The 15,059-nt window shown below is 45.8% G+C and overlaps 1 protein-coding gene across 4 annotated transcripts in view; it reads right to left on the bottom strand.

Moving 5' to 3' along the window:
* Pacs2 (phosphofurin acidic cluster sorting protein 2) overlaps positions 1–15,059 on the bottom strand; it is a 63,914-nt gene that overhangs the window by 15,957 nt on the left and 32,898 nt on the right. For 2 of the 4 annotated variants that reach the window (XM_026781522.1, XM_026781526.1), the window contains exons 4-9: positions 13,431–13,556; positions 10,614–10,776; positions 9,817–9,890; positions 9,427–9,507; positions 8,119–8,178; positions 1,182–1,339 (exon numbers count right to left, since the gene is read on the bottom strand). In XM_026781522.1, the coding sequence (XP_026637323.1) occupies positions 1,182–1,339; positions 8,119–8,178; positions 9,427–9,507; positions 9,817–9,890; positions 10,614–10,776; positions 13,431–13,556 (662 nt within the window). The remainder of the gene's footprint in view (positions 1–1,181; positions 1,340–8,118; positions 8,179–9,426; positions 9,508–9,816; positions 9,891–10,613; positions 10,777–13,430; positions 13,557–15,059) is intronic. The other 2 variants (XM_026781524.1, XM_026781527.1) reach the window with 1 other exon arrangement.

Below are 15,059 nucleotides of genomic sequence, written 5' to 3'. Positions count from 1 at the left end.
TTGACCTAAAGGGCATTCCCCATGACAGCAGTTCAACATGTTGACCTGAGCCCAGTAAGTCATAGGCAGAAAAAGAAGCCAAGGCCTGAGGATGCCACCTCAGAATGGGCAGCATAATAGATCTTGGAGTTTATTTATTTAATGAACAATGTCCCACTCTATAGCCCAAACTGCCCTTAAACTCAGTAATCCTCCTGCTTCAGTTTCCCAAATGCCAAGACTACAGGCATAAACAATCAAGCCCAGCAGTAACGAATGATTACTCATTACTGAGAATTACGGTTAATTAATTACAAGACACAAGAAACCCATTTTTTTTTGTGTTTCTCTCTACTGTCCAGATTAGAAACTGGACAGTAAAGTGAAGAAACTGAAAGTAAAGTGAAGGATCTTTAACTTTTTAGAACTTCCTGAGTCTCCCTGTTCTCAGTCGCTACACCAAGACCTAAATCTATAAACTACCTGTCCTGAGGGCTAAGCCTCTCCAGGTCCCACCAGTCCACAGCACATGTGTGTGTACTGGCCTGCTTTCCTTCTTTTCTTTCTGCCCTAGGTCAGGCTGGTAAGCTGTCCTCCCAGCAAAACCAAAGAGGGGCACTGGTTGGGGGGTCCCCTCTGTTGCCTATACAGTAGTCTCCTGCAGTTTCCAGTATACCTCAAACTTGAGGACAGTAGGGGCACCTTGGGGCCATTCATTCTTCTGCAGCCTGCCTCAAGGACCAAGTTGTGGCGTCACAGAAAACCTTCCAGCTTCAATTCTTTCCCAGATGCTCCCCTCCCCACCTCCAGATGGTTATGATGTTCACCATGCAAGCATCGTGGTCTATTAACATGGTTACTACTCACCCCGAGAAATATTCCGCCCGAGCTCCAATGGGTCAGGAGCAGTTACACCCTCCCACACAAAGGTTTTTTCTTCTGGTCATCGGGGAAAGCTACCTGGCTTTGTTCCCCACTATAACCTTGGACTTACCCCATACTGCCTCCTCTCAGGATGTCTCTGCTGGTCTACCCTAAGAGAACTGTGCAAGCCTATGGTGTCCCAGGGTCAAATATGGGTCACAATCACAGGGCAACTCAAACCAACCAAGATCATTCCAGAACAATAGTGTCAGGCCATTTGGAATTCCTTCTAGACTCAAGCTTATTAGAAGTAACAATTTCAACCTGGCGTGGCTTACCTAAGCTTGGGCTTGGGGGTGCTAAGGACACTGTCATCATCGTCCATGTCAGGGCCACTGTCGCTGGGGTTCTCCACATCCAGAGTGTCATATAGAAGATCCAGGTCCTCCTCCACCTCAGGAACATGTTCTGCAGGGTCTTGCTCCGAATCTAAGACCTACAGCAATGCTGACATGTATGAGAGCCCCCACAGGGCCTGTGCCACTGCTTGGCTAGTCGAAGGCGAACAAAGGGGGATGTGCAGCAACAAGACCAGGAGGACAAAGAGTGAAACAAAAGAACACTTGACTGCCAAAACATCCTATTTTGTTAGCTTTCGCCTCTCCTCTCTCCCTCCCTCTCTCTCTCTCTCTCTCTCTCTCTCTCTCTCTCACTCTCTCTCTCTCTCTGTGTGTGTGTGTGTGTGTGTGTGTTCACAGGACAGAGGCTGATGTCAAATATCTTCCTCTTAAGCTGGACATAGTGGCGCACACCTTTGATCCGAGCACTCAGGAGGTGAAAGTAAGAATCTCTTGAGTTCGAGGCCAGCCTGATTTGTAGAGTGAATTCCAGGAGGGCCAGAGCAATACAGAGAAACTTTGACTTAAAAGAAAACAAAACAAAACAAAACAAAACAAAACAAAACAATACACACAAATAAACAAAAATCCCTCTATCTCATTGTGCCTCATTTTTGAGATTGAGCTTCCCACTGAAACTGCAACTTGCTGTTGGCTACACTAGCTGGACAACCAGCGCCAGCAATTCTCCTGTCTCTACTTACCCAAGCACTGTGGTTACAGGTGTACATAGCCATATCAACTTTTAAGAAATGCTGGTGAAGCCAGGTGGTGATCGTGCACTCCTGAGCCCAGCACTTGGGAGGCAGAGACAGGAGAATCTTGTGAGTTCAAGGCCATCCTAGCTTAAAGAGCCAGAGTGGAGCCAACAGGCAGGGCTACAGAGTTGGTCCTAGCCATGACCACTTAGCGTTTTCTTTTTTTTAAGTGCTGTTGGTCAGAAAATGATACAACTACACAATAAAAAATGGATTCAGATGAAAAAGACCTCTAAAAGGCTCACATTATTAGATAAATGTATATGGGTTTATGAGAAGAAAGAATACAGAAAGCCATAGATTAAAGGAGTAAAGATAGTAAAAGAAATATTAAAAAGTAATAGAGTAAAAGAAATAAGCCATGTAAAGATGGAATATACACAGAGAGTCTGGATTATGTATATTATTGTGTTTTCTTTAAATTTTTAATTGCTGAAAAACATTTGATTCTGGGGGCTGCTAAGCTAAACCAACATAAATATTTTAAAGATATCTTCACTTCAAAATTTGAGTCTAAGGATATGCTACTTTGGAAAAGAGGTTTATGCTTTTGTTTCTACAGAGAATAGGAACCTGTGGATTCCAGGCTAATGTGGTTTGATGAAACAAGACCCCCCACAAAGATCTCCATGAATCCTAAAAATATTTCATCCAACAAACAGCAGGAAGCAGTTGGGAGAAAACTATGCCTAAATTCCCAAAATGATTGCTTATAAATGTTTGTTTTCATTTAAAGGAGGATATGATAAAGAAATGAATATTTTGCATTGGTATAGATCTCTGTCTATTGATACAAACTTAAGGTAGATTTATTACACTGTGTATATGTATTTCTGTTCTTTTTTGTGTGTGTGTGTTTTTTGTATTTCTGTTCTTGTTTAAGGTATTATGTGCAGCTCATTAAAAATATAATGCATAATTAAGAAATACAGATTAATAGATAGTCATCTGTAACAATCAAACTTTTAAATACGTTAGGTTTTCTAGAAATACAGAGATATATTTAAGTTAGATAATCTTCAACACTTCAAAGACCTACAGAATATGGCATTTTAAAAGGTTTTAAGAACTTAGACTTTTCTCAACAACGAGACATGTCTGCTTCTGGTTACACCAATTACTTCAGAGAGGTTGGTGGGCACTGAAGAAACGCATTATGGAATTTGCCTTTAATGTGACAAGGCTAGCCATTTGGACAAGAAACTGCTCTTGCCTGGACTGCTTGATGGTACACTGTATGAATTGGACATGCAGGACCCACAGAAAAGTGGCTGTTGGACTTTCCAAAAGATGGGATAGTCCTTCAGGGTTCCTGCTACATAGAAGAAACTGCTAGACATTCTGTAGTACACAGGAGACAGCAACTGATGATATTCTGCCATTACAAGGCAGAACAGATCTTCAAATTTCCTGTTTCATGGAAAAGTCTGCAAGATACTATGGACCCACACGCTGAAGATGGATGCTCTAATGTTACAGAAGAACTCTGGGTGACTGTCCAGACAGTGAGATGTCTCTGTCAATTCTAGAGTTTTGGAAGTTGCTTATAATGTATTTCCTGTTAAGTTAGGAAATATTATATCCTTCTGGGATCTTTGATGGAGTTGAAGAGAGACAGCTGTAGTTTTGCTTAGTTATAATAAAAGATAAATATAAAACTTTAGACTCACAAAGAAATACTGTTAACTGTAATTCTTACTTAATAACTGTTTTGCTATATGTAATTTTACTATGTTAAAATCAAAACCTTCCTTTTCAATTAGACAGAAAAGGGGAGATGATATGGGATGCCCTTCTGTATATGTGTTGCTTTTATTGGCTAATGAGTAAAGCTATTTAGACTAATGGCTTAGTAGAGTAAAGCCAGGTGGAAAATCTGAACAGAGATAGAAAGAAAAAGTAGGAGGAGTCAAAAAGACACCATGTAGCTGCCGAAGAAGAAAGATGCCTGCCAGAATATTACCAGTAGGCCTCAGCTTCGTGGTAATGCACAGATTAGTAGAAATAGGTTAATTTAAGATGCAAAAGCTAGCTAGGAATATGACTGGGATATCAGCCAAACAATGTTGTAATTAACATAGTTTCTGTGTGATTATTAGATCGGGAGACCAGGGCGCAGTCTCTGTTTACAAAATGCAAGTAGGAAGATGATATAAAATCAAAAAGAACTAGATCTTAAAGATTTGGAAAAGTCCTAGCTAGACCAGGCTATAGAGTGAAAGTAGGAACTGGAGAGATGGCTCTGTAGTTTATAATGTGTATTGCTCTTAACAGAGAACCAGAGTTCAGCTCCCAGCACCCAATTCAGGCAGCTCACGACTCTGTAACTCCAGCTCAAGGAATCCAATGCCCTTTTCTGTCCTTTGTGGACACTGTAGTCATGTGCACAAATACCCACACAGATGTGCACACATACACACAACTAAAAATAAAGCATTGTTTAAGATTAAACATGTTAAGGCTGGGAGGTGGTGGCGCACGCCTTTAATCCTAGCACTCGGGAGGCAGAGGCAGCCGGATCTCTGTGAGTTCGAGACCAGCCTGGTCTACAGAGCTAGTTCCAGGACAGGCTCCAAAGCCACAGAGAAACCCTGTCTCGAAAAAAAAAAAAAAAAAAAAGCCTGGTCTACAGAGCTAGTTCCAGGACAGGCTCCAAAGCCACAGAGAAACCCTGTCTCGAAAAAAAAAAAAAAAATAAACATGTTAGGCCACAAGAAGTTTAAAAAGAGCAATATGCATAGAGGGAGCGAGGACCCACTCAACAGAATGACATGAGATGATCCAAGGATGCTTCCATGTTGAGGTCCTGAGGGCAGTATGGTTTCAAGTGGTTGCTCCTGAGGCACAGAGCTATTGTCTTCACAGGGTCCATGTGTGGTCAGGCTGCAGGAATGGCCCCTTAGACAGCATAGGAAGCCAATGTGTATGGCAACTATAAGTGCTAACTCTTCAAAGTTTGTAAAAATATGGCCATTCCAAATTGGTTGTTACAGGATGTGCTGTCCCAGGCAGAGGACTGAGATGGAAGCAGGGCCATGTCTAAAAACCCTCTCCAGGGAAATACAGAGAAGTGATGGCAGTGGGGTGCTCTGAGAGGCAGAACTACAGTCTCTAGTCATAGCGCCTGCTCAAGTGCTATAAGGCACATAGCTGCTATCTGAGACAGTGTAGGCTGCACTCAGGGACACTGTGGGGTGCAATGCCAGGTCTTAGAGCCCTGGCTCCAAATCAATGTGTCCTGAGGGCAGAGTATTGAACCAAAGAAGGGTTTTCTAGCCTTAAGACTGAATGTTTGGGAAATGGGAAGACAGTTCAGCAGTTCAGAGCACTGGCTGCCCTTACAGAGGAATGGTGTTTAGTTCCCAACAGCACCCACATGGCAGTTCACAACCATCTGTAACTCCAGTTCCAGGGAATCTAATCCCTCTTCTGACCTCTGTGGGCACAAGATAAGCACATAGTGCACATATGTACATACAGTCAAAACACTCATACCTATAAAATACATCAACACATAGTGCACATATGTACATACAGTCAAAACACTCATACCTATAAAATACATCAACACATAGTGCACATATGTACATACAGTCAAAACACTCACACCTATAAAATACATCAACACATAGTACACATATGTACATACAGTCAAAACACTTATACCTATAAAATACATCAACTTTTTTTTTTAAAGCTTCAGTGTTTGAGGCAAGTGAGAATAAGGAAATTTCTACCAAGTCTAAGGACCCAAGATTGATTCCTGAGTCTCACATGGTGGAATGAGAAAACAGACTCCGGGAAGTTATCTCACACACACACACACACACACACACACACACACACACACACACACACACAAATAAAGTACAAGAACTGTGGCCTGCTGGGTTGTGGACTTACTTGGGAGCAGTTACCTACTCCCCCTTTCTCCTTTTAGAACAAAGTGCCTGCCTTGTGCTGGTCTCATAACTTCCTTTGGTTTCATGCTCACGCCTGGACAAGTACTGGTACAGACAGCAGTCAGACACCAAGAGTCTGAGTTGATGCTACAGTGAAGTCAGATTTTAAGGGCTATTGGGACAGAATGAAAATATTTTCTGGATTAAATTTATATCAATAAAGAAAATTCAAAAAAAATATTTTCTGTGTGGGAAGAAAATGAATTTTGAGGTCTAGGGGAAGAATGTTTTGCTCTGAAAATTTGCATCCCCCTAAACTTTTTTCTGTGTAGACCATGCTATCCTCCTGAGAGCTGGGATTAAAGGCATGTGCCACCACTGCCTAGCTTCCCTAAAATTCGTATGTTGAAACCTAACCTTCAAAGTGGTTCAGTAAGAGGCCTTTGGTCTTGTGCTGCTCCCATCCACTGTGTGAGGATGTGAAGATGCAGCACTGTCTATGAAGATCGAGCCCTCTCCAGATAAGAATCTGCCAGCACCTTTGGCCTTTCAGTCTCCAACTATGAGCAGCATCCTTTGGATGTACACACATGCAACTCACCTGCCATTTTCTTTTTGGTTTTTCAAAAGAGATAGACAGGGTTTCTCTGTCTATCTCTGACTGTCTTGGAATTCACTCTGTAGACCAGGCTGGCCTTGAACTCATAGAGACGCACCTGCCTTTGCCTCCCTGAGTGCTGGGATTAAAGGTGAGCACCACCACCGCCTGGCACCATTTTCTTTTTTAATTATTATTATTTTATGTGTATAGGTGTTTTGCCTGTATGTATGTGAATCACATGTATGTCTGGTGTTGGTAGAGGCCAGAAGGGGGCACTGGATCCTACGGAAGTTTTTAAGTTGTCATGTGTGTGCTAGAAATTGAACTTAGATCTTCGAGAAGAGCAGTTAGCCAGTGCTCTTTTCTGCTGAACTGTTGTCTCTCCAGCCCCTGTATTTTGGTTACAAAGATCAACAAGTTTAGTTCTAGCACAATAATGCCAGTTTAAGATAATCGACAGCTCCGCACAGGTGCGGGCACACTCTAGGACTGCTATGTGGTTTGTGAGTTGGACAGTGCTTGTGCATAGTTCCTAGTAACTGGGGGTGCAAAGACAAGAGATGTAGTTCTGGCTAGATGGTCTTCTCCTCATGTGAAAGGGAACAGCACAGAACAGATATGGAACAGATCACGTGGCTTGATAACCTGCAAATGTGGGAGAAAAGATAAATGTTCTTTCCCTGGTCAGTGTCCATGATATTGGCTAAACCTTCCAGTTTAGGTTGAGGCTCAGAAGCCAGAACAGAAGTTGAGACTCAGCCCTATTGCTTTGGTGAACATGAAACTCTATGGTCAAGATCCAACTTCCTCCACGTGCAAGCCTGCATGGTTGTAAGCCAGGTGGCTTCCCTGCGATGTGCACACTTTCAGCTAGGCTGTGTTTGTCTCACTATGAGTTGCAAGCTTCAGGATTTAGGGCCTAGAGGCTATTCCACTGAAACAGGCTGGTGATGTTTTAGAGTGGATCCTGGCCCTACAGAAAACTCTATGGCTAAGAAGAGCCACCTTCAATACCTGCACATGTGAAGAGCAACTGTTAGATGTTGGTGCTAGAGCTGAATTGGGACCCTGCTGCTATAAGTTGTAGCCCTTGCACACATGGATGTAGAGGGTGTGTGTACACTTTGAGGATCAAACATTCAAGTGTCCCCTCTCTACTGTGGGGCCAGACTCTTGACTCTGTTTTATGATTTTTCTTTTGATTATGAACAAACTCAATACCTAAGACTGGAGATTAGAGAAAAATCTAAAAAACCAAAGATTTGTGGCATGTTGACTACAGAACAGGCTGTACATGGCAGGAACTGGGGTAGGGAAACTCTGCACCTTCCATTTACTTTCTCTACAAACCTGAAACTGCTCCCCAAAAGAGTCTATTTATAAGAACCAATGATTAGACCTCTGCTAGTTCTCCTACAGGCGCACCATGACTTGGGAGTTCAACAGAAACCAGTAGGTGAGCCTGGTTTTGCCGGCCTCTCACAGCTGCCATCCAGGCTGGCAGGCAGAGGGCAACGCCACACAGATCTGGCCTAGAGCTTCACTGGAGCACATTTTACCCAGCAGGACACCAGGGCACTTCAGAAGCTATGCAAAGTCCTGCCTGACCCACTCACCTCCTCTGACACTTTAAACCTGCGCAGTAGTGCCACCACTTTCTGCTTGAAGTTCTGTTGCTGAAAGACAAGAAGTACAAGAATCCCACATTAGGAGTGATAGGGGAGGGAGGCCACATTCCTGAGACATAGCAAGGAATTGCACTCTGGACTCAATAATGAGGGACAGGAGAGATAGAGCTCATAGCTATGAAAGTGTGAACTGGGTATAAATACAGCCACGAGCCCAATTTTAGTGTCTGAAAGCACAAACTGAGGTCAGATTGAGAAACATGGGGGGAAGGGGGTAATCCACACCCACTGAGGGGCAACCAGGGAAGGGCACAGGGTGGCTCTGCAGTTCTAGAAGTTTCTGCAGGTCTTTCAGGCTCTCTAGCACCTTCCCACAGCTCCAACTCCCAGAAAGGGCCCTGACCTCGTCTTCAGAAGGAGACTGCCACCCTGTGGGAGGTACTCAGGAGAGCACAGGGTTGATGAGACAATAGGACCTGTACACTATGAGTTCAGTGAAGCTGCTCACACTGTTGGCTGTAGTGCCTCTGCTCCAGCCATTGTCCTCCAGGTACTCTCAGCCACCCTTATAGAGCTGACCCTAACTGGGAGGGTGCTTCCTGCACGGTCCCTCAGGCTGGCCCATGAGCTCCAGATGGTGCTGCCTGTATTCAGGGGAGATCCAGTTTGTATCCAGAGCGGCTTCTGCACTGTGGCTACTGTCTGCCCACAATCTCCTTTTCACACCTATCAAAGGCTGATAGTGCTGTACCTGGTCAGTACTGGTAAGAGGCTACCAATTCAGCCAGTCTTGCAGGTTAGTTCTGAACTCTAAGGTGTTCCAGGGCCCACAGATGGTCACTGTACAGGCTGAGAATTAGCTGAAGCCTATCCCAAGTTTTCTCCCATGGAAGAAGCCTAACCCCAAGTCTCTGTGTTGGCAGACAGCCCCTGCCCCACCCCCAAAAAGAAATTGATCCCACTCATGGTGAGTCTGAGTACTATATGATGGGGAAAATAGATCTCCAGGGCTCCAAGGCCATGTAAAGTTGGTGTGGGGCATGAGAGAATGGCAGCCAGAAGACAACCCTGTCTGGCTTATGTTCATTTGGACTGACAACAGTCAGGTGCTAGCTGACAAATTCTGGCCTGAGGGCAAGTGGGAACTGTAAGAATCTTTTGGGTCATGTGTCATGTGAGGCTAAAGTCCTTGGGAGAAGCTGTCTGCCCTCTTGCTCACAGTCACCCATGAGCCTCCCAGCCATTGCCCACCCTCCTCACCCTTCCCCAGTGTTAGTAAAACTAGTTTCCACCGACCCTGGTCATGGACGTCGTTCTTACTATCGAGCGCCGCTGCTTCTTGGGTTTTCCCACATCAAAGTCATCCTCATCAAGATCCTGTGTAGACATGCACAATGCCTGAGGCCACAGCGCCTGCACAGCAGGCCCACCTCATGACACTGCGACTGAGGCCATCACCTGGCAGTCAGTTCCTAACACTCTGAAGCCCTGCAGGGCAGCCTACAGACATCTCCTAGCCCCAGGGAGGAAGCAATCAGGTGCCACACATCAATTCCCCTTCCCTTCTCATCCCATGTGGCACTTGAGACCCACAGACCTCATACGGCCTAGCACAGGGAAGTCACCTTCAGTCCCAAGTCTCTTATCTACGGAGGTGCCTCTCCCACCTCAGGCTCAAACTGTTACCTGCCCTTGTACAGCATCATCACTGGCTTCCTGTTCAGAGGAAAAGCTCTCATACTCCTCCTCAGAGTAGTTATCTGTAGAATGAGCACACAGAAGGAAGAGTACCTTTAGATTCCACCTGACGCCATGGCAATGAGTTGGCAACAGAATGTCCCCCGGGAGCAGAGGAGAGCTGTAAAGAGACAGCCCCTGGTAGACCAGGGAAACTTGGGACACCAGAGCTGTAGCCCTGAGCACCAAGAGCCTAAGGACAGCAGGCCACATGGGTATGGGGTTGGTGGAACAAGAGAGCAGGGCAAATACAGTGACCCCAGTTGTGATGGCAGCAAGAGATGATGGTTGCTGAGCATCTGCCCCACACCAGATCCCAAGTGTTCAGAGGACCAAAGGTACTGCACAACAAACCCCCATGACACCTACATATTGTAGGTACACAGAACTTGTGATTGAACTTCAACAGCACACATGACTTTCCCCAAAAGGTTCTATCTAATTAGAGAGAAATTCAAGAGACACTGCCGGGCGGTGGTGGCACACACTTTTAATCTCGGGAGGCAGAGACAGGTGAATCTCTGTGAATTCGAGGCCAGCCTGGTCTACAAGAGCTAGTTCCAGGACAGACTCCAAAGCTACAGAGAAACCTTGATTCGAAAAAAAAAACAAAACAAAACAAAAAAAGAGAGAGAGACATATCATATCCTATCCTAGGACAACCACACTGGGACAGCCCTCCTACACATGTGGGCAGGAAATGGCATGAGCAGAGCAAGGCAGAGGAAGAAGGCACAGTGACTTACCTGTGGACTTGGCCTTGGGGCCAGCCTGCATTGCACTATCCTCATGGTCGATGGGCTGGCTGGACAGGGAGACGATCCAGATCTCAGCCACCTTGACAGAGGCCTCTTTGATGCTGCTGCAGAGGCTTAGCACCTGGCCACCCTCAGAAGGGTGCTGCATCACCTGGGGGGCATGGTTCTAGACATCAGGAGGGCTACCACCCCAGAAAGCTGCAATACTCAGGAGCAGCACACACCTAGAAGAAGGCTGCGCAGGAAACCAGAGGGAGCCCAGGGACCAAGAAGATTGGCTGAGTGTGGAGGTCAGTGGCAGGCTTGTTATTTCTCTGACTACAAGCAGACATAGGAGTGTATCTTTAGACCACCCAATTCTGGCATCCCTGCTGCCCCTTGAAAGTCACTCAAATAGTTCCTGGCTCCCACTCACCTCTATCTAATGTTCCTGTCTGGGAACCTCAGTAGCAGGTACAATGTGAGACTGGGGGTCACCCAACACTGGAAAACTAGATGTCTAAGTTGTGTTTATAGAAGCCAAGATAGAATAGATACAAACATGGGCCATGTCTTTAATGGCATAAGAAGCCCACCAGGCTTGACTCACTGGAGTGCCAAGACCTGAATAAACTGGATAACTGCTATAACAAAGTCAGGAACCTAGCAAGGACAGGTGGCAGACCTGTCCCTGAAGACCCTTTGCACGTGCAAAGCTGCTTTGGGGTCATCTAATCAGACCCAAATGTTAAAATTTTATAGAATTAAAAAAATTAGTACCTGGAGCCAGCAAGATGTCTCAGCAGATAAAGGTATTGCTGCCATACAATGACCTGAGTTCAATCTCTAGTAGCCACACGGTAGAAGGAGAAAATCTATTGCCACAAATTGTCCTCTGACCTCCATACTCATCTCTTTCCCTCTCTCTCTCCCATACACACATACACACACACACACACACACACACACACACACACACACACACACACAAAATATATAGCAAATCTTTAAAATTGGGAACTGATTTAGGATGACAATCAGTGAAAAAAATAAATTTTAAGGACACTTACATTTATTTTTACCAACATTTCAGAAACCAGGAAGGCAGGCCAACAGCTCCATGCCAAATACTGGGGCCTTCATGTGCCGAGTGCACATAGGAGATACATGGAAGAAAACCTCTCTTACCTGATTCTATAGATGCACTAAGGGCTTGTCCCCTTCCCTAAAAGTGACCTCAGATTTGAGAACAGCAATCTGTTCAGAAACTAATATCTAGTTAGGAAGCTAACCCCTTACAGCACCAGTCAGTGTTGTAACACAGGACATGGTTTGAGGGACACCCAGGCTTGTGTGAAACGGGATGGGGGGCGGGGAGAGTGCATGAGTGTGCATGAGCCAAGATAAAAGTGGATTCCCTTTACCTAGAAAACCCGCTCTCTGGCCTCCTCTACTGGGAGGTTAGGGAACTTCTGCTAAAATCAGGCCTGTTTGCCTGTCTGATCACAGCAGCCTACTGCTCTCTGGGACATCCTGAGAAAGGCTGGCCCCACCTAGAAATTCAGAAGCATATTCTGTACCAGTTCCTTCACCTACAAAGTGCCTTTTGGGCCAAGTAGGGCCCCAGGTAGATGGGCACAGACAAGGCCCTGCCAGGAGGCTTGTGCCTAGCTCAACCCTGTTCTGCTGCCAGCCCTTTTCTTCATGCTTCCTCAGCTTCTCTGGCCCAGAACTCCTGGCCCCTGGCTACAGTTGGGCTTCTGGGAACATCTTGAATTGGTACTGGCTGGCTAGGCACAATCCTGGATAGTAGCAGTTGCCACTTCAGCACCTCTGTAGCTCAGCACTCAGGAACTCTGACCACCAGGAGCTGGTGACACTGAGTTACCACAACAAAGGGCTGAAGCCAGATCAACCTGGGGTCAGCCTCAGGTGGAGAGGGTAAGAAACAGGAGAGGGCAGTATGAGAGGATGAAAAGTGGGCTTTGGGAACTACAGCTGCCGGGTGAGTGGAGCCTTAGGAGTGACAGGATACAAGAGGCATATCATTCTTAAAAGCATAGGTGCTGCAGCAAGTATACCTTCGGGATGGTCATTTTGGCACAGCCTAGGAAACTGAAGGAAAAGCCTTTGTCCAGGAGGATAAGGAAGTTCCAAGTGACTGGATTGGTGCTTAGGCCAGAGGAGAGGAAGAAGAGGAAGGGGGACCTGAATGCACAAGTGGCTGAGTAGACACTGGCAGCCCAAACAGCGTGGGTAGTTCAGGTTGGGGACAGTGTCAACCTCAGGTGGCCACCAACACTTGCCCCAGACACTAAAAGGAAATCCAAAAGATGAAAGCTCTATGACCTAGGGATAGAGTGGCCAATGCTGAGCTGCCCCTTCTCCCAGGCCATTCCTATAGCTAATAAGAGTCTAGCTGTTCAGCTTGGCGGCTTCATCTGCCTAGGAGCCCATGTCATCTCTTCAGTCTCCCCAGAACACAGGGCCTCCAAGAGACATGCAAATCTGCAGCTGTTGTCCTTCTGTTTCCTACTGCTCACCTGAGCTGCTAGGGCAGAGTGAAGGCTAAGGGGGCACCAGGAGGAATGCAAGCACTCTTCTGGGAAGTGGAGTACACCTGGCTACAGGTACAGGAGTAGCCACACTGTGCAGCCTGTGCAGCATAGGGCTGAAGACTTGGGAAGTATTCACAGAGTGGCGCTCTCCCATTACAGTGGAGCCCAACCGTGTGGATTCTCTGACGACTTGGAAAATGGTCTATCAGACACATAAAAGAAATCTGTTCAGAGTTCTGGAGCCCAGGACACCAGCCCAGAAACCTACCTCAGCCATGTTGATAGAGCCTGCAGCCAATGTTTTATAGCCGAGGATTGTTCTGTTCTTGTATCGCTTTCTGCGCTGCAGCATGATCTGGAGCTTGTTGCCTTCTCTCTTCAGGAAGTGGGGGTACTATAGACACAGGTAAGCTTGTTTGAGGCCTGGTGCAGCATAGCACAATAGACCACCCAGAGGAACACCTGCTGACACTGTTAAGGCCTTGCAGTGTCCTGGTCCTTACAGCCCTTCAGCAGCCCACCCTCAGGAATCTGCAGTATCAGTGAGTCTACCTTCTGCTTAGTGTCAGGGGTTCCATTTCCACACTTATGGAATTTATCTGCTAAACTATTTGGGACGGGTTTACATGTTTAGGGACATTTGAAGAGATCCTGGCAGCCTGTCAGTACACAACTTCCCACATGGTCCTAAGCCTCTGGTACCCTCCCAAATGTGGGAGTAGCTGGGTGCCTTCTGCAGCTGACCTTGTGAACCTCTTGGCTAAATTGCCAGGCAACATTCCCGTCTGCTGTAGGTTACCATGCCTAGGACCTGCACTTGTGAGAAGGGGCTTCACTCGGTGAAAGCAGTTCCCACAGGATTCTCAGAGCTCACAACCAGAGCCTGGTGTACATTCTGGAGGCGGGGTCTCCAAGCAGGCTGGTCATTCATACACATTTCTCAGAAGCCATAGGGGCCATGTACTTGACACGGGTGTGTTTGGTGAATTATATTTCAATAAACTGGATTCTCTGCAGTAGTGCACAATACCCAGAAGCAGATGGTCTGGGCTGACAGTCTACATTCTCCACAAGGCACTCAAAGGACTCTGAATTTAAGACACTGAGTTTTCTGAGTTTCTACATAGTCCTGCCAATCTTTGCTAAGCAAGAAAATAAAATAACCCTACTTGATAATATATTTGATCCTTGTCATGCTTAATATTGACTGTGACCTTGAAGGATCTAGAATCGCCGGGAAGACAAGTGCCACCTAGGGTGCTCCAGTCAGGAGTATCTAGACTAGGCTATCCTTTCAATGCACCTATGAGGGATTATCTAGATTAGGTTAATTGAAGTGGAAAAACCCACTCTAAATATAGGTAGTTCCTCGGGTTCTAGGCTGGAGGAAACAAGCTGAACATCAGCAATCACTGCTCCCTGATTCCTGACTGTGGGTACAATGTTACCAGCTACCTCAAGCTCCTGCACAGCCTGGACTTTCCCCCCATGATGAACTGCACCTGAAACCATGAGCCAATAGAAACCTTCCTTAAGTTTACTTCTTACCAGGTATTTTGTCACAGCTATGAAACAGCTAACACAGACCTCATTATCCATTTTCTTTATTACGAGAGGGGGTGGGGAAAGAATAACATTTTCTAATTGTTTTTTTTCCTTTTTTTAATTGATATTTATTGAGCTCTACATTTTTCTCTGCTCCCCTCCCTGTCTCTCCCCTCCCCCCTTCAATCCTCCCTCAAGGTCCCCATGCTCCCAATTTACTCAGGAGATCTTGTCTTTTTATACTTTCTACTTCCCATGTAAATTATATCTGAGTCTCTCTTAGTGTCCGCATTGTTGTCTAAATTCTCTGGGATTGTGGTTTGTAGGCTGGCTTTCTTTGCTTTATATTTAA

The sequence above is a fragment of the Microtus ochrogaster genome, chromosome 1, assembly GCF_000317375.1.
Source record: "Microtus ochrogaster isolate Prairie Vole_2 chromosome 1, MicOch1.0, whole genome shotgun sequence".
NCBI lineage: Eukaryota > Metazoa > Chordata > Mammalia > Rodentia > Cricetidae > Microtus > Microtus ochrogaster.
The sequence above is the reverse complement of the archived record's forward strand: the minus strand, read 5'-3'. Positions and strand labels throughout refer to the sequence as shown.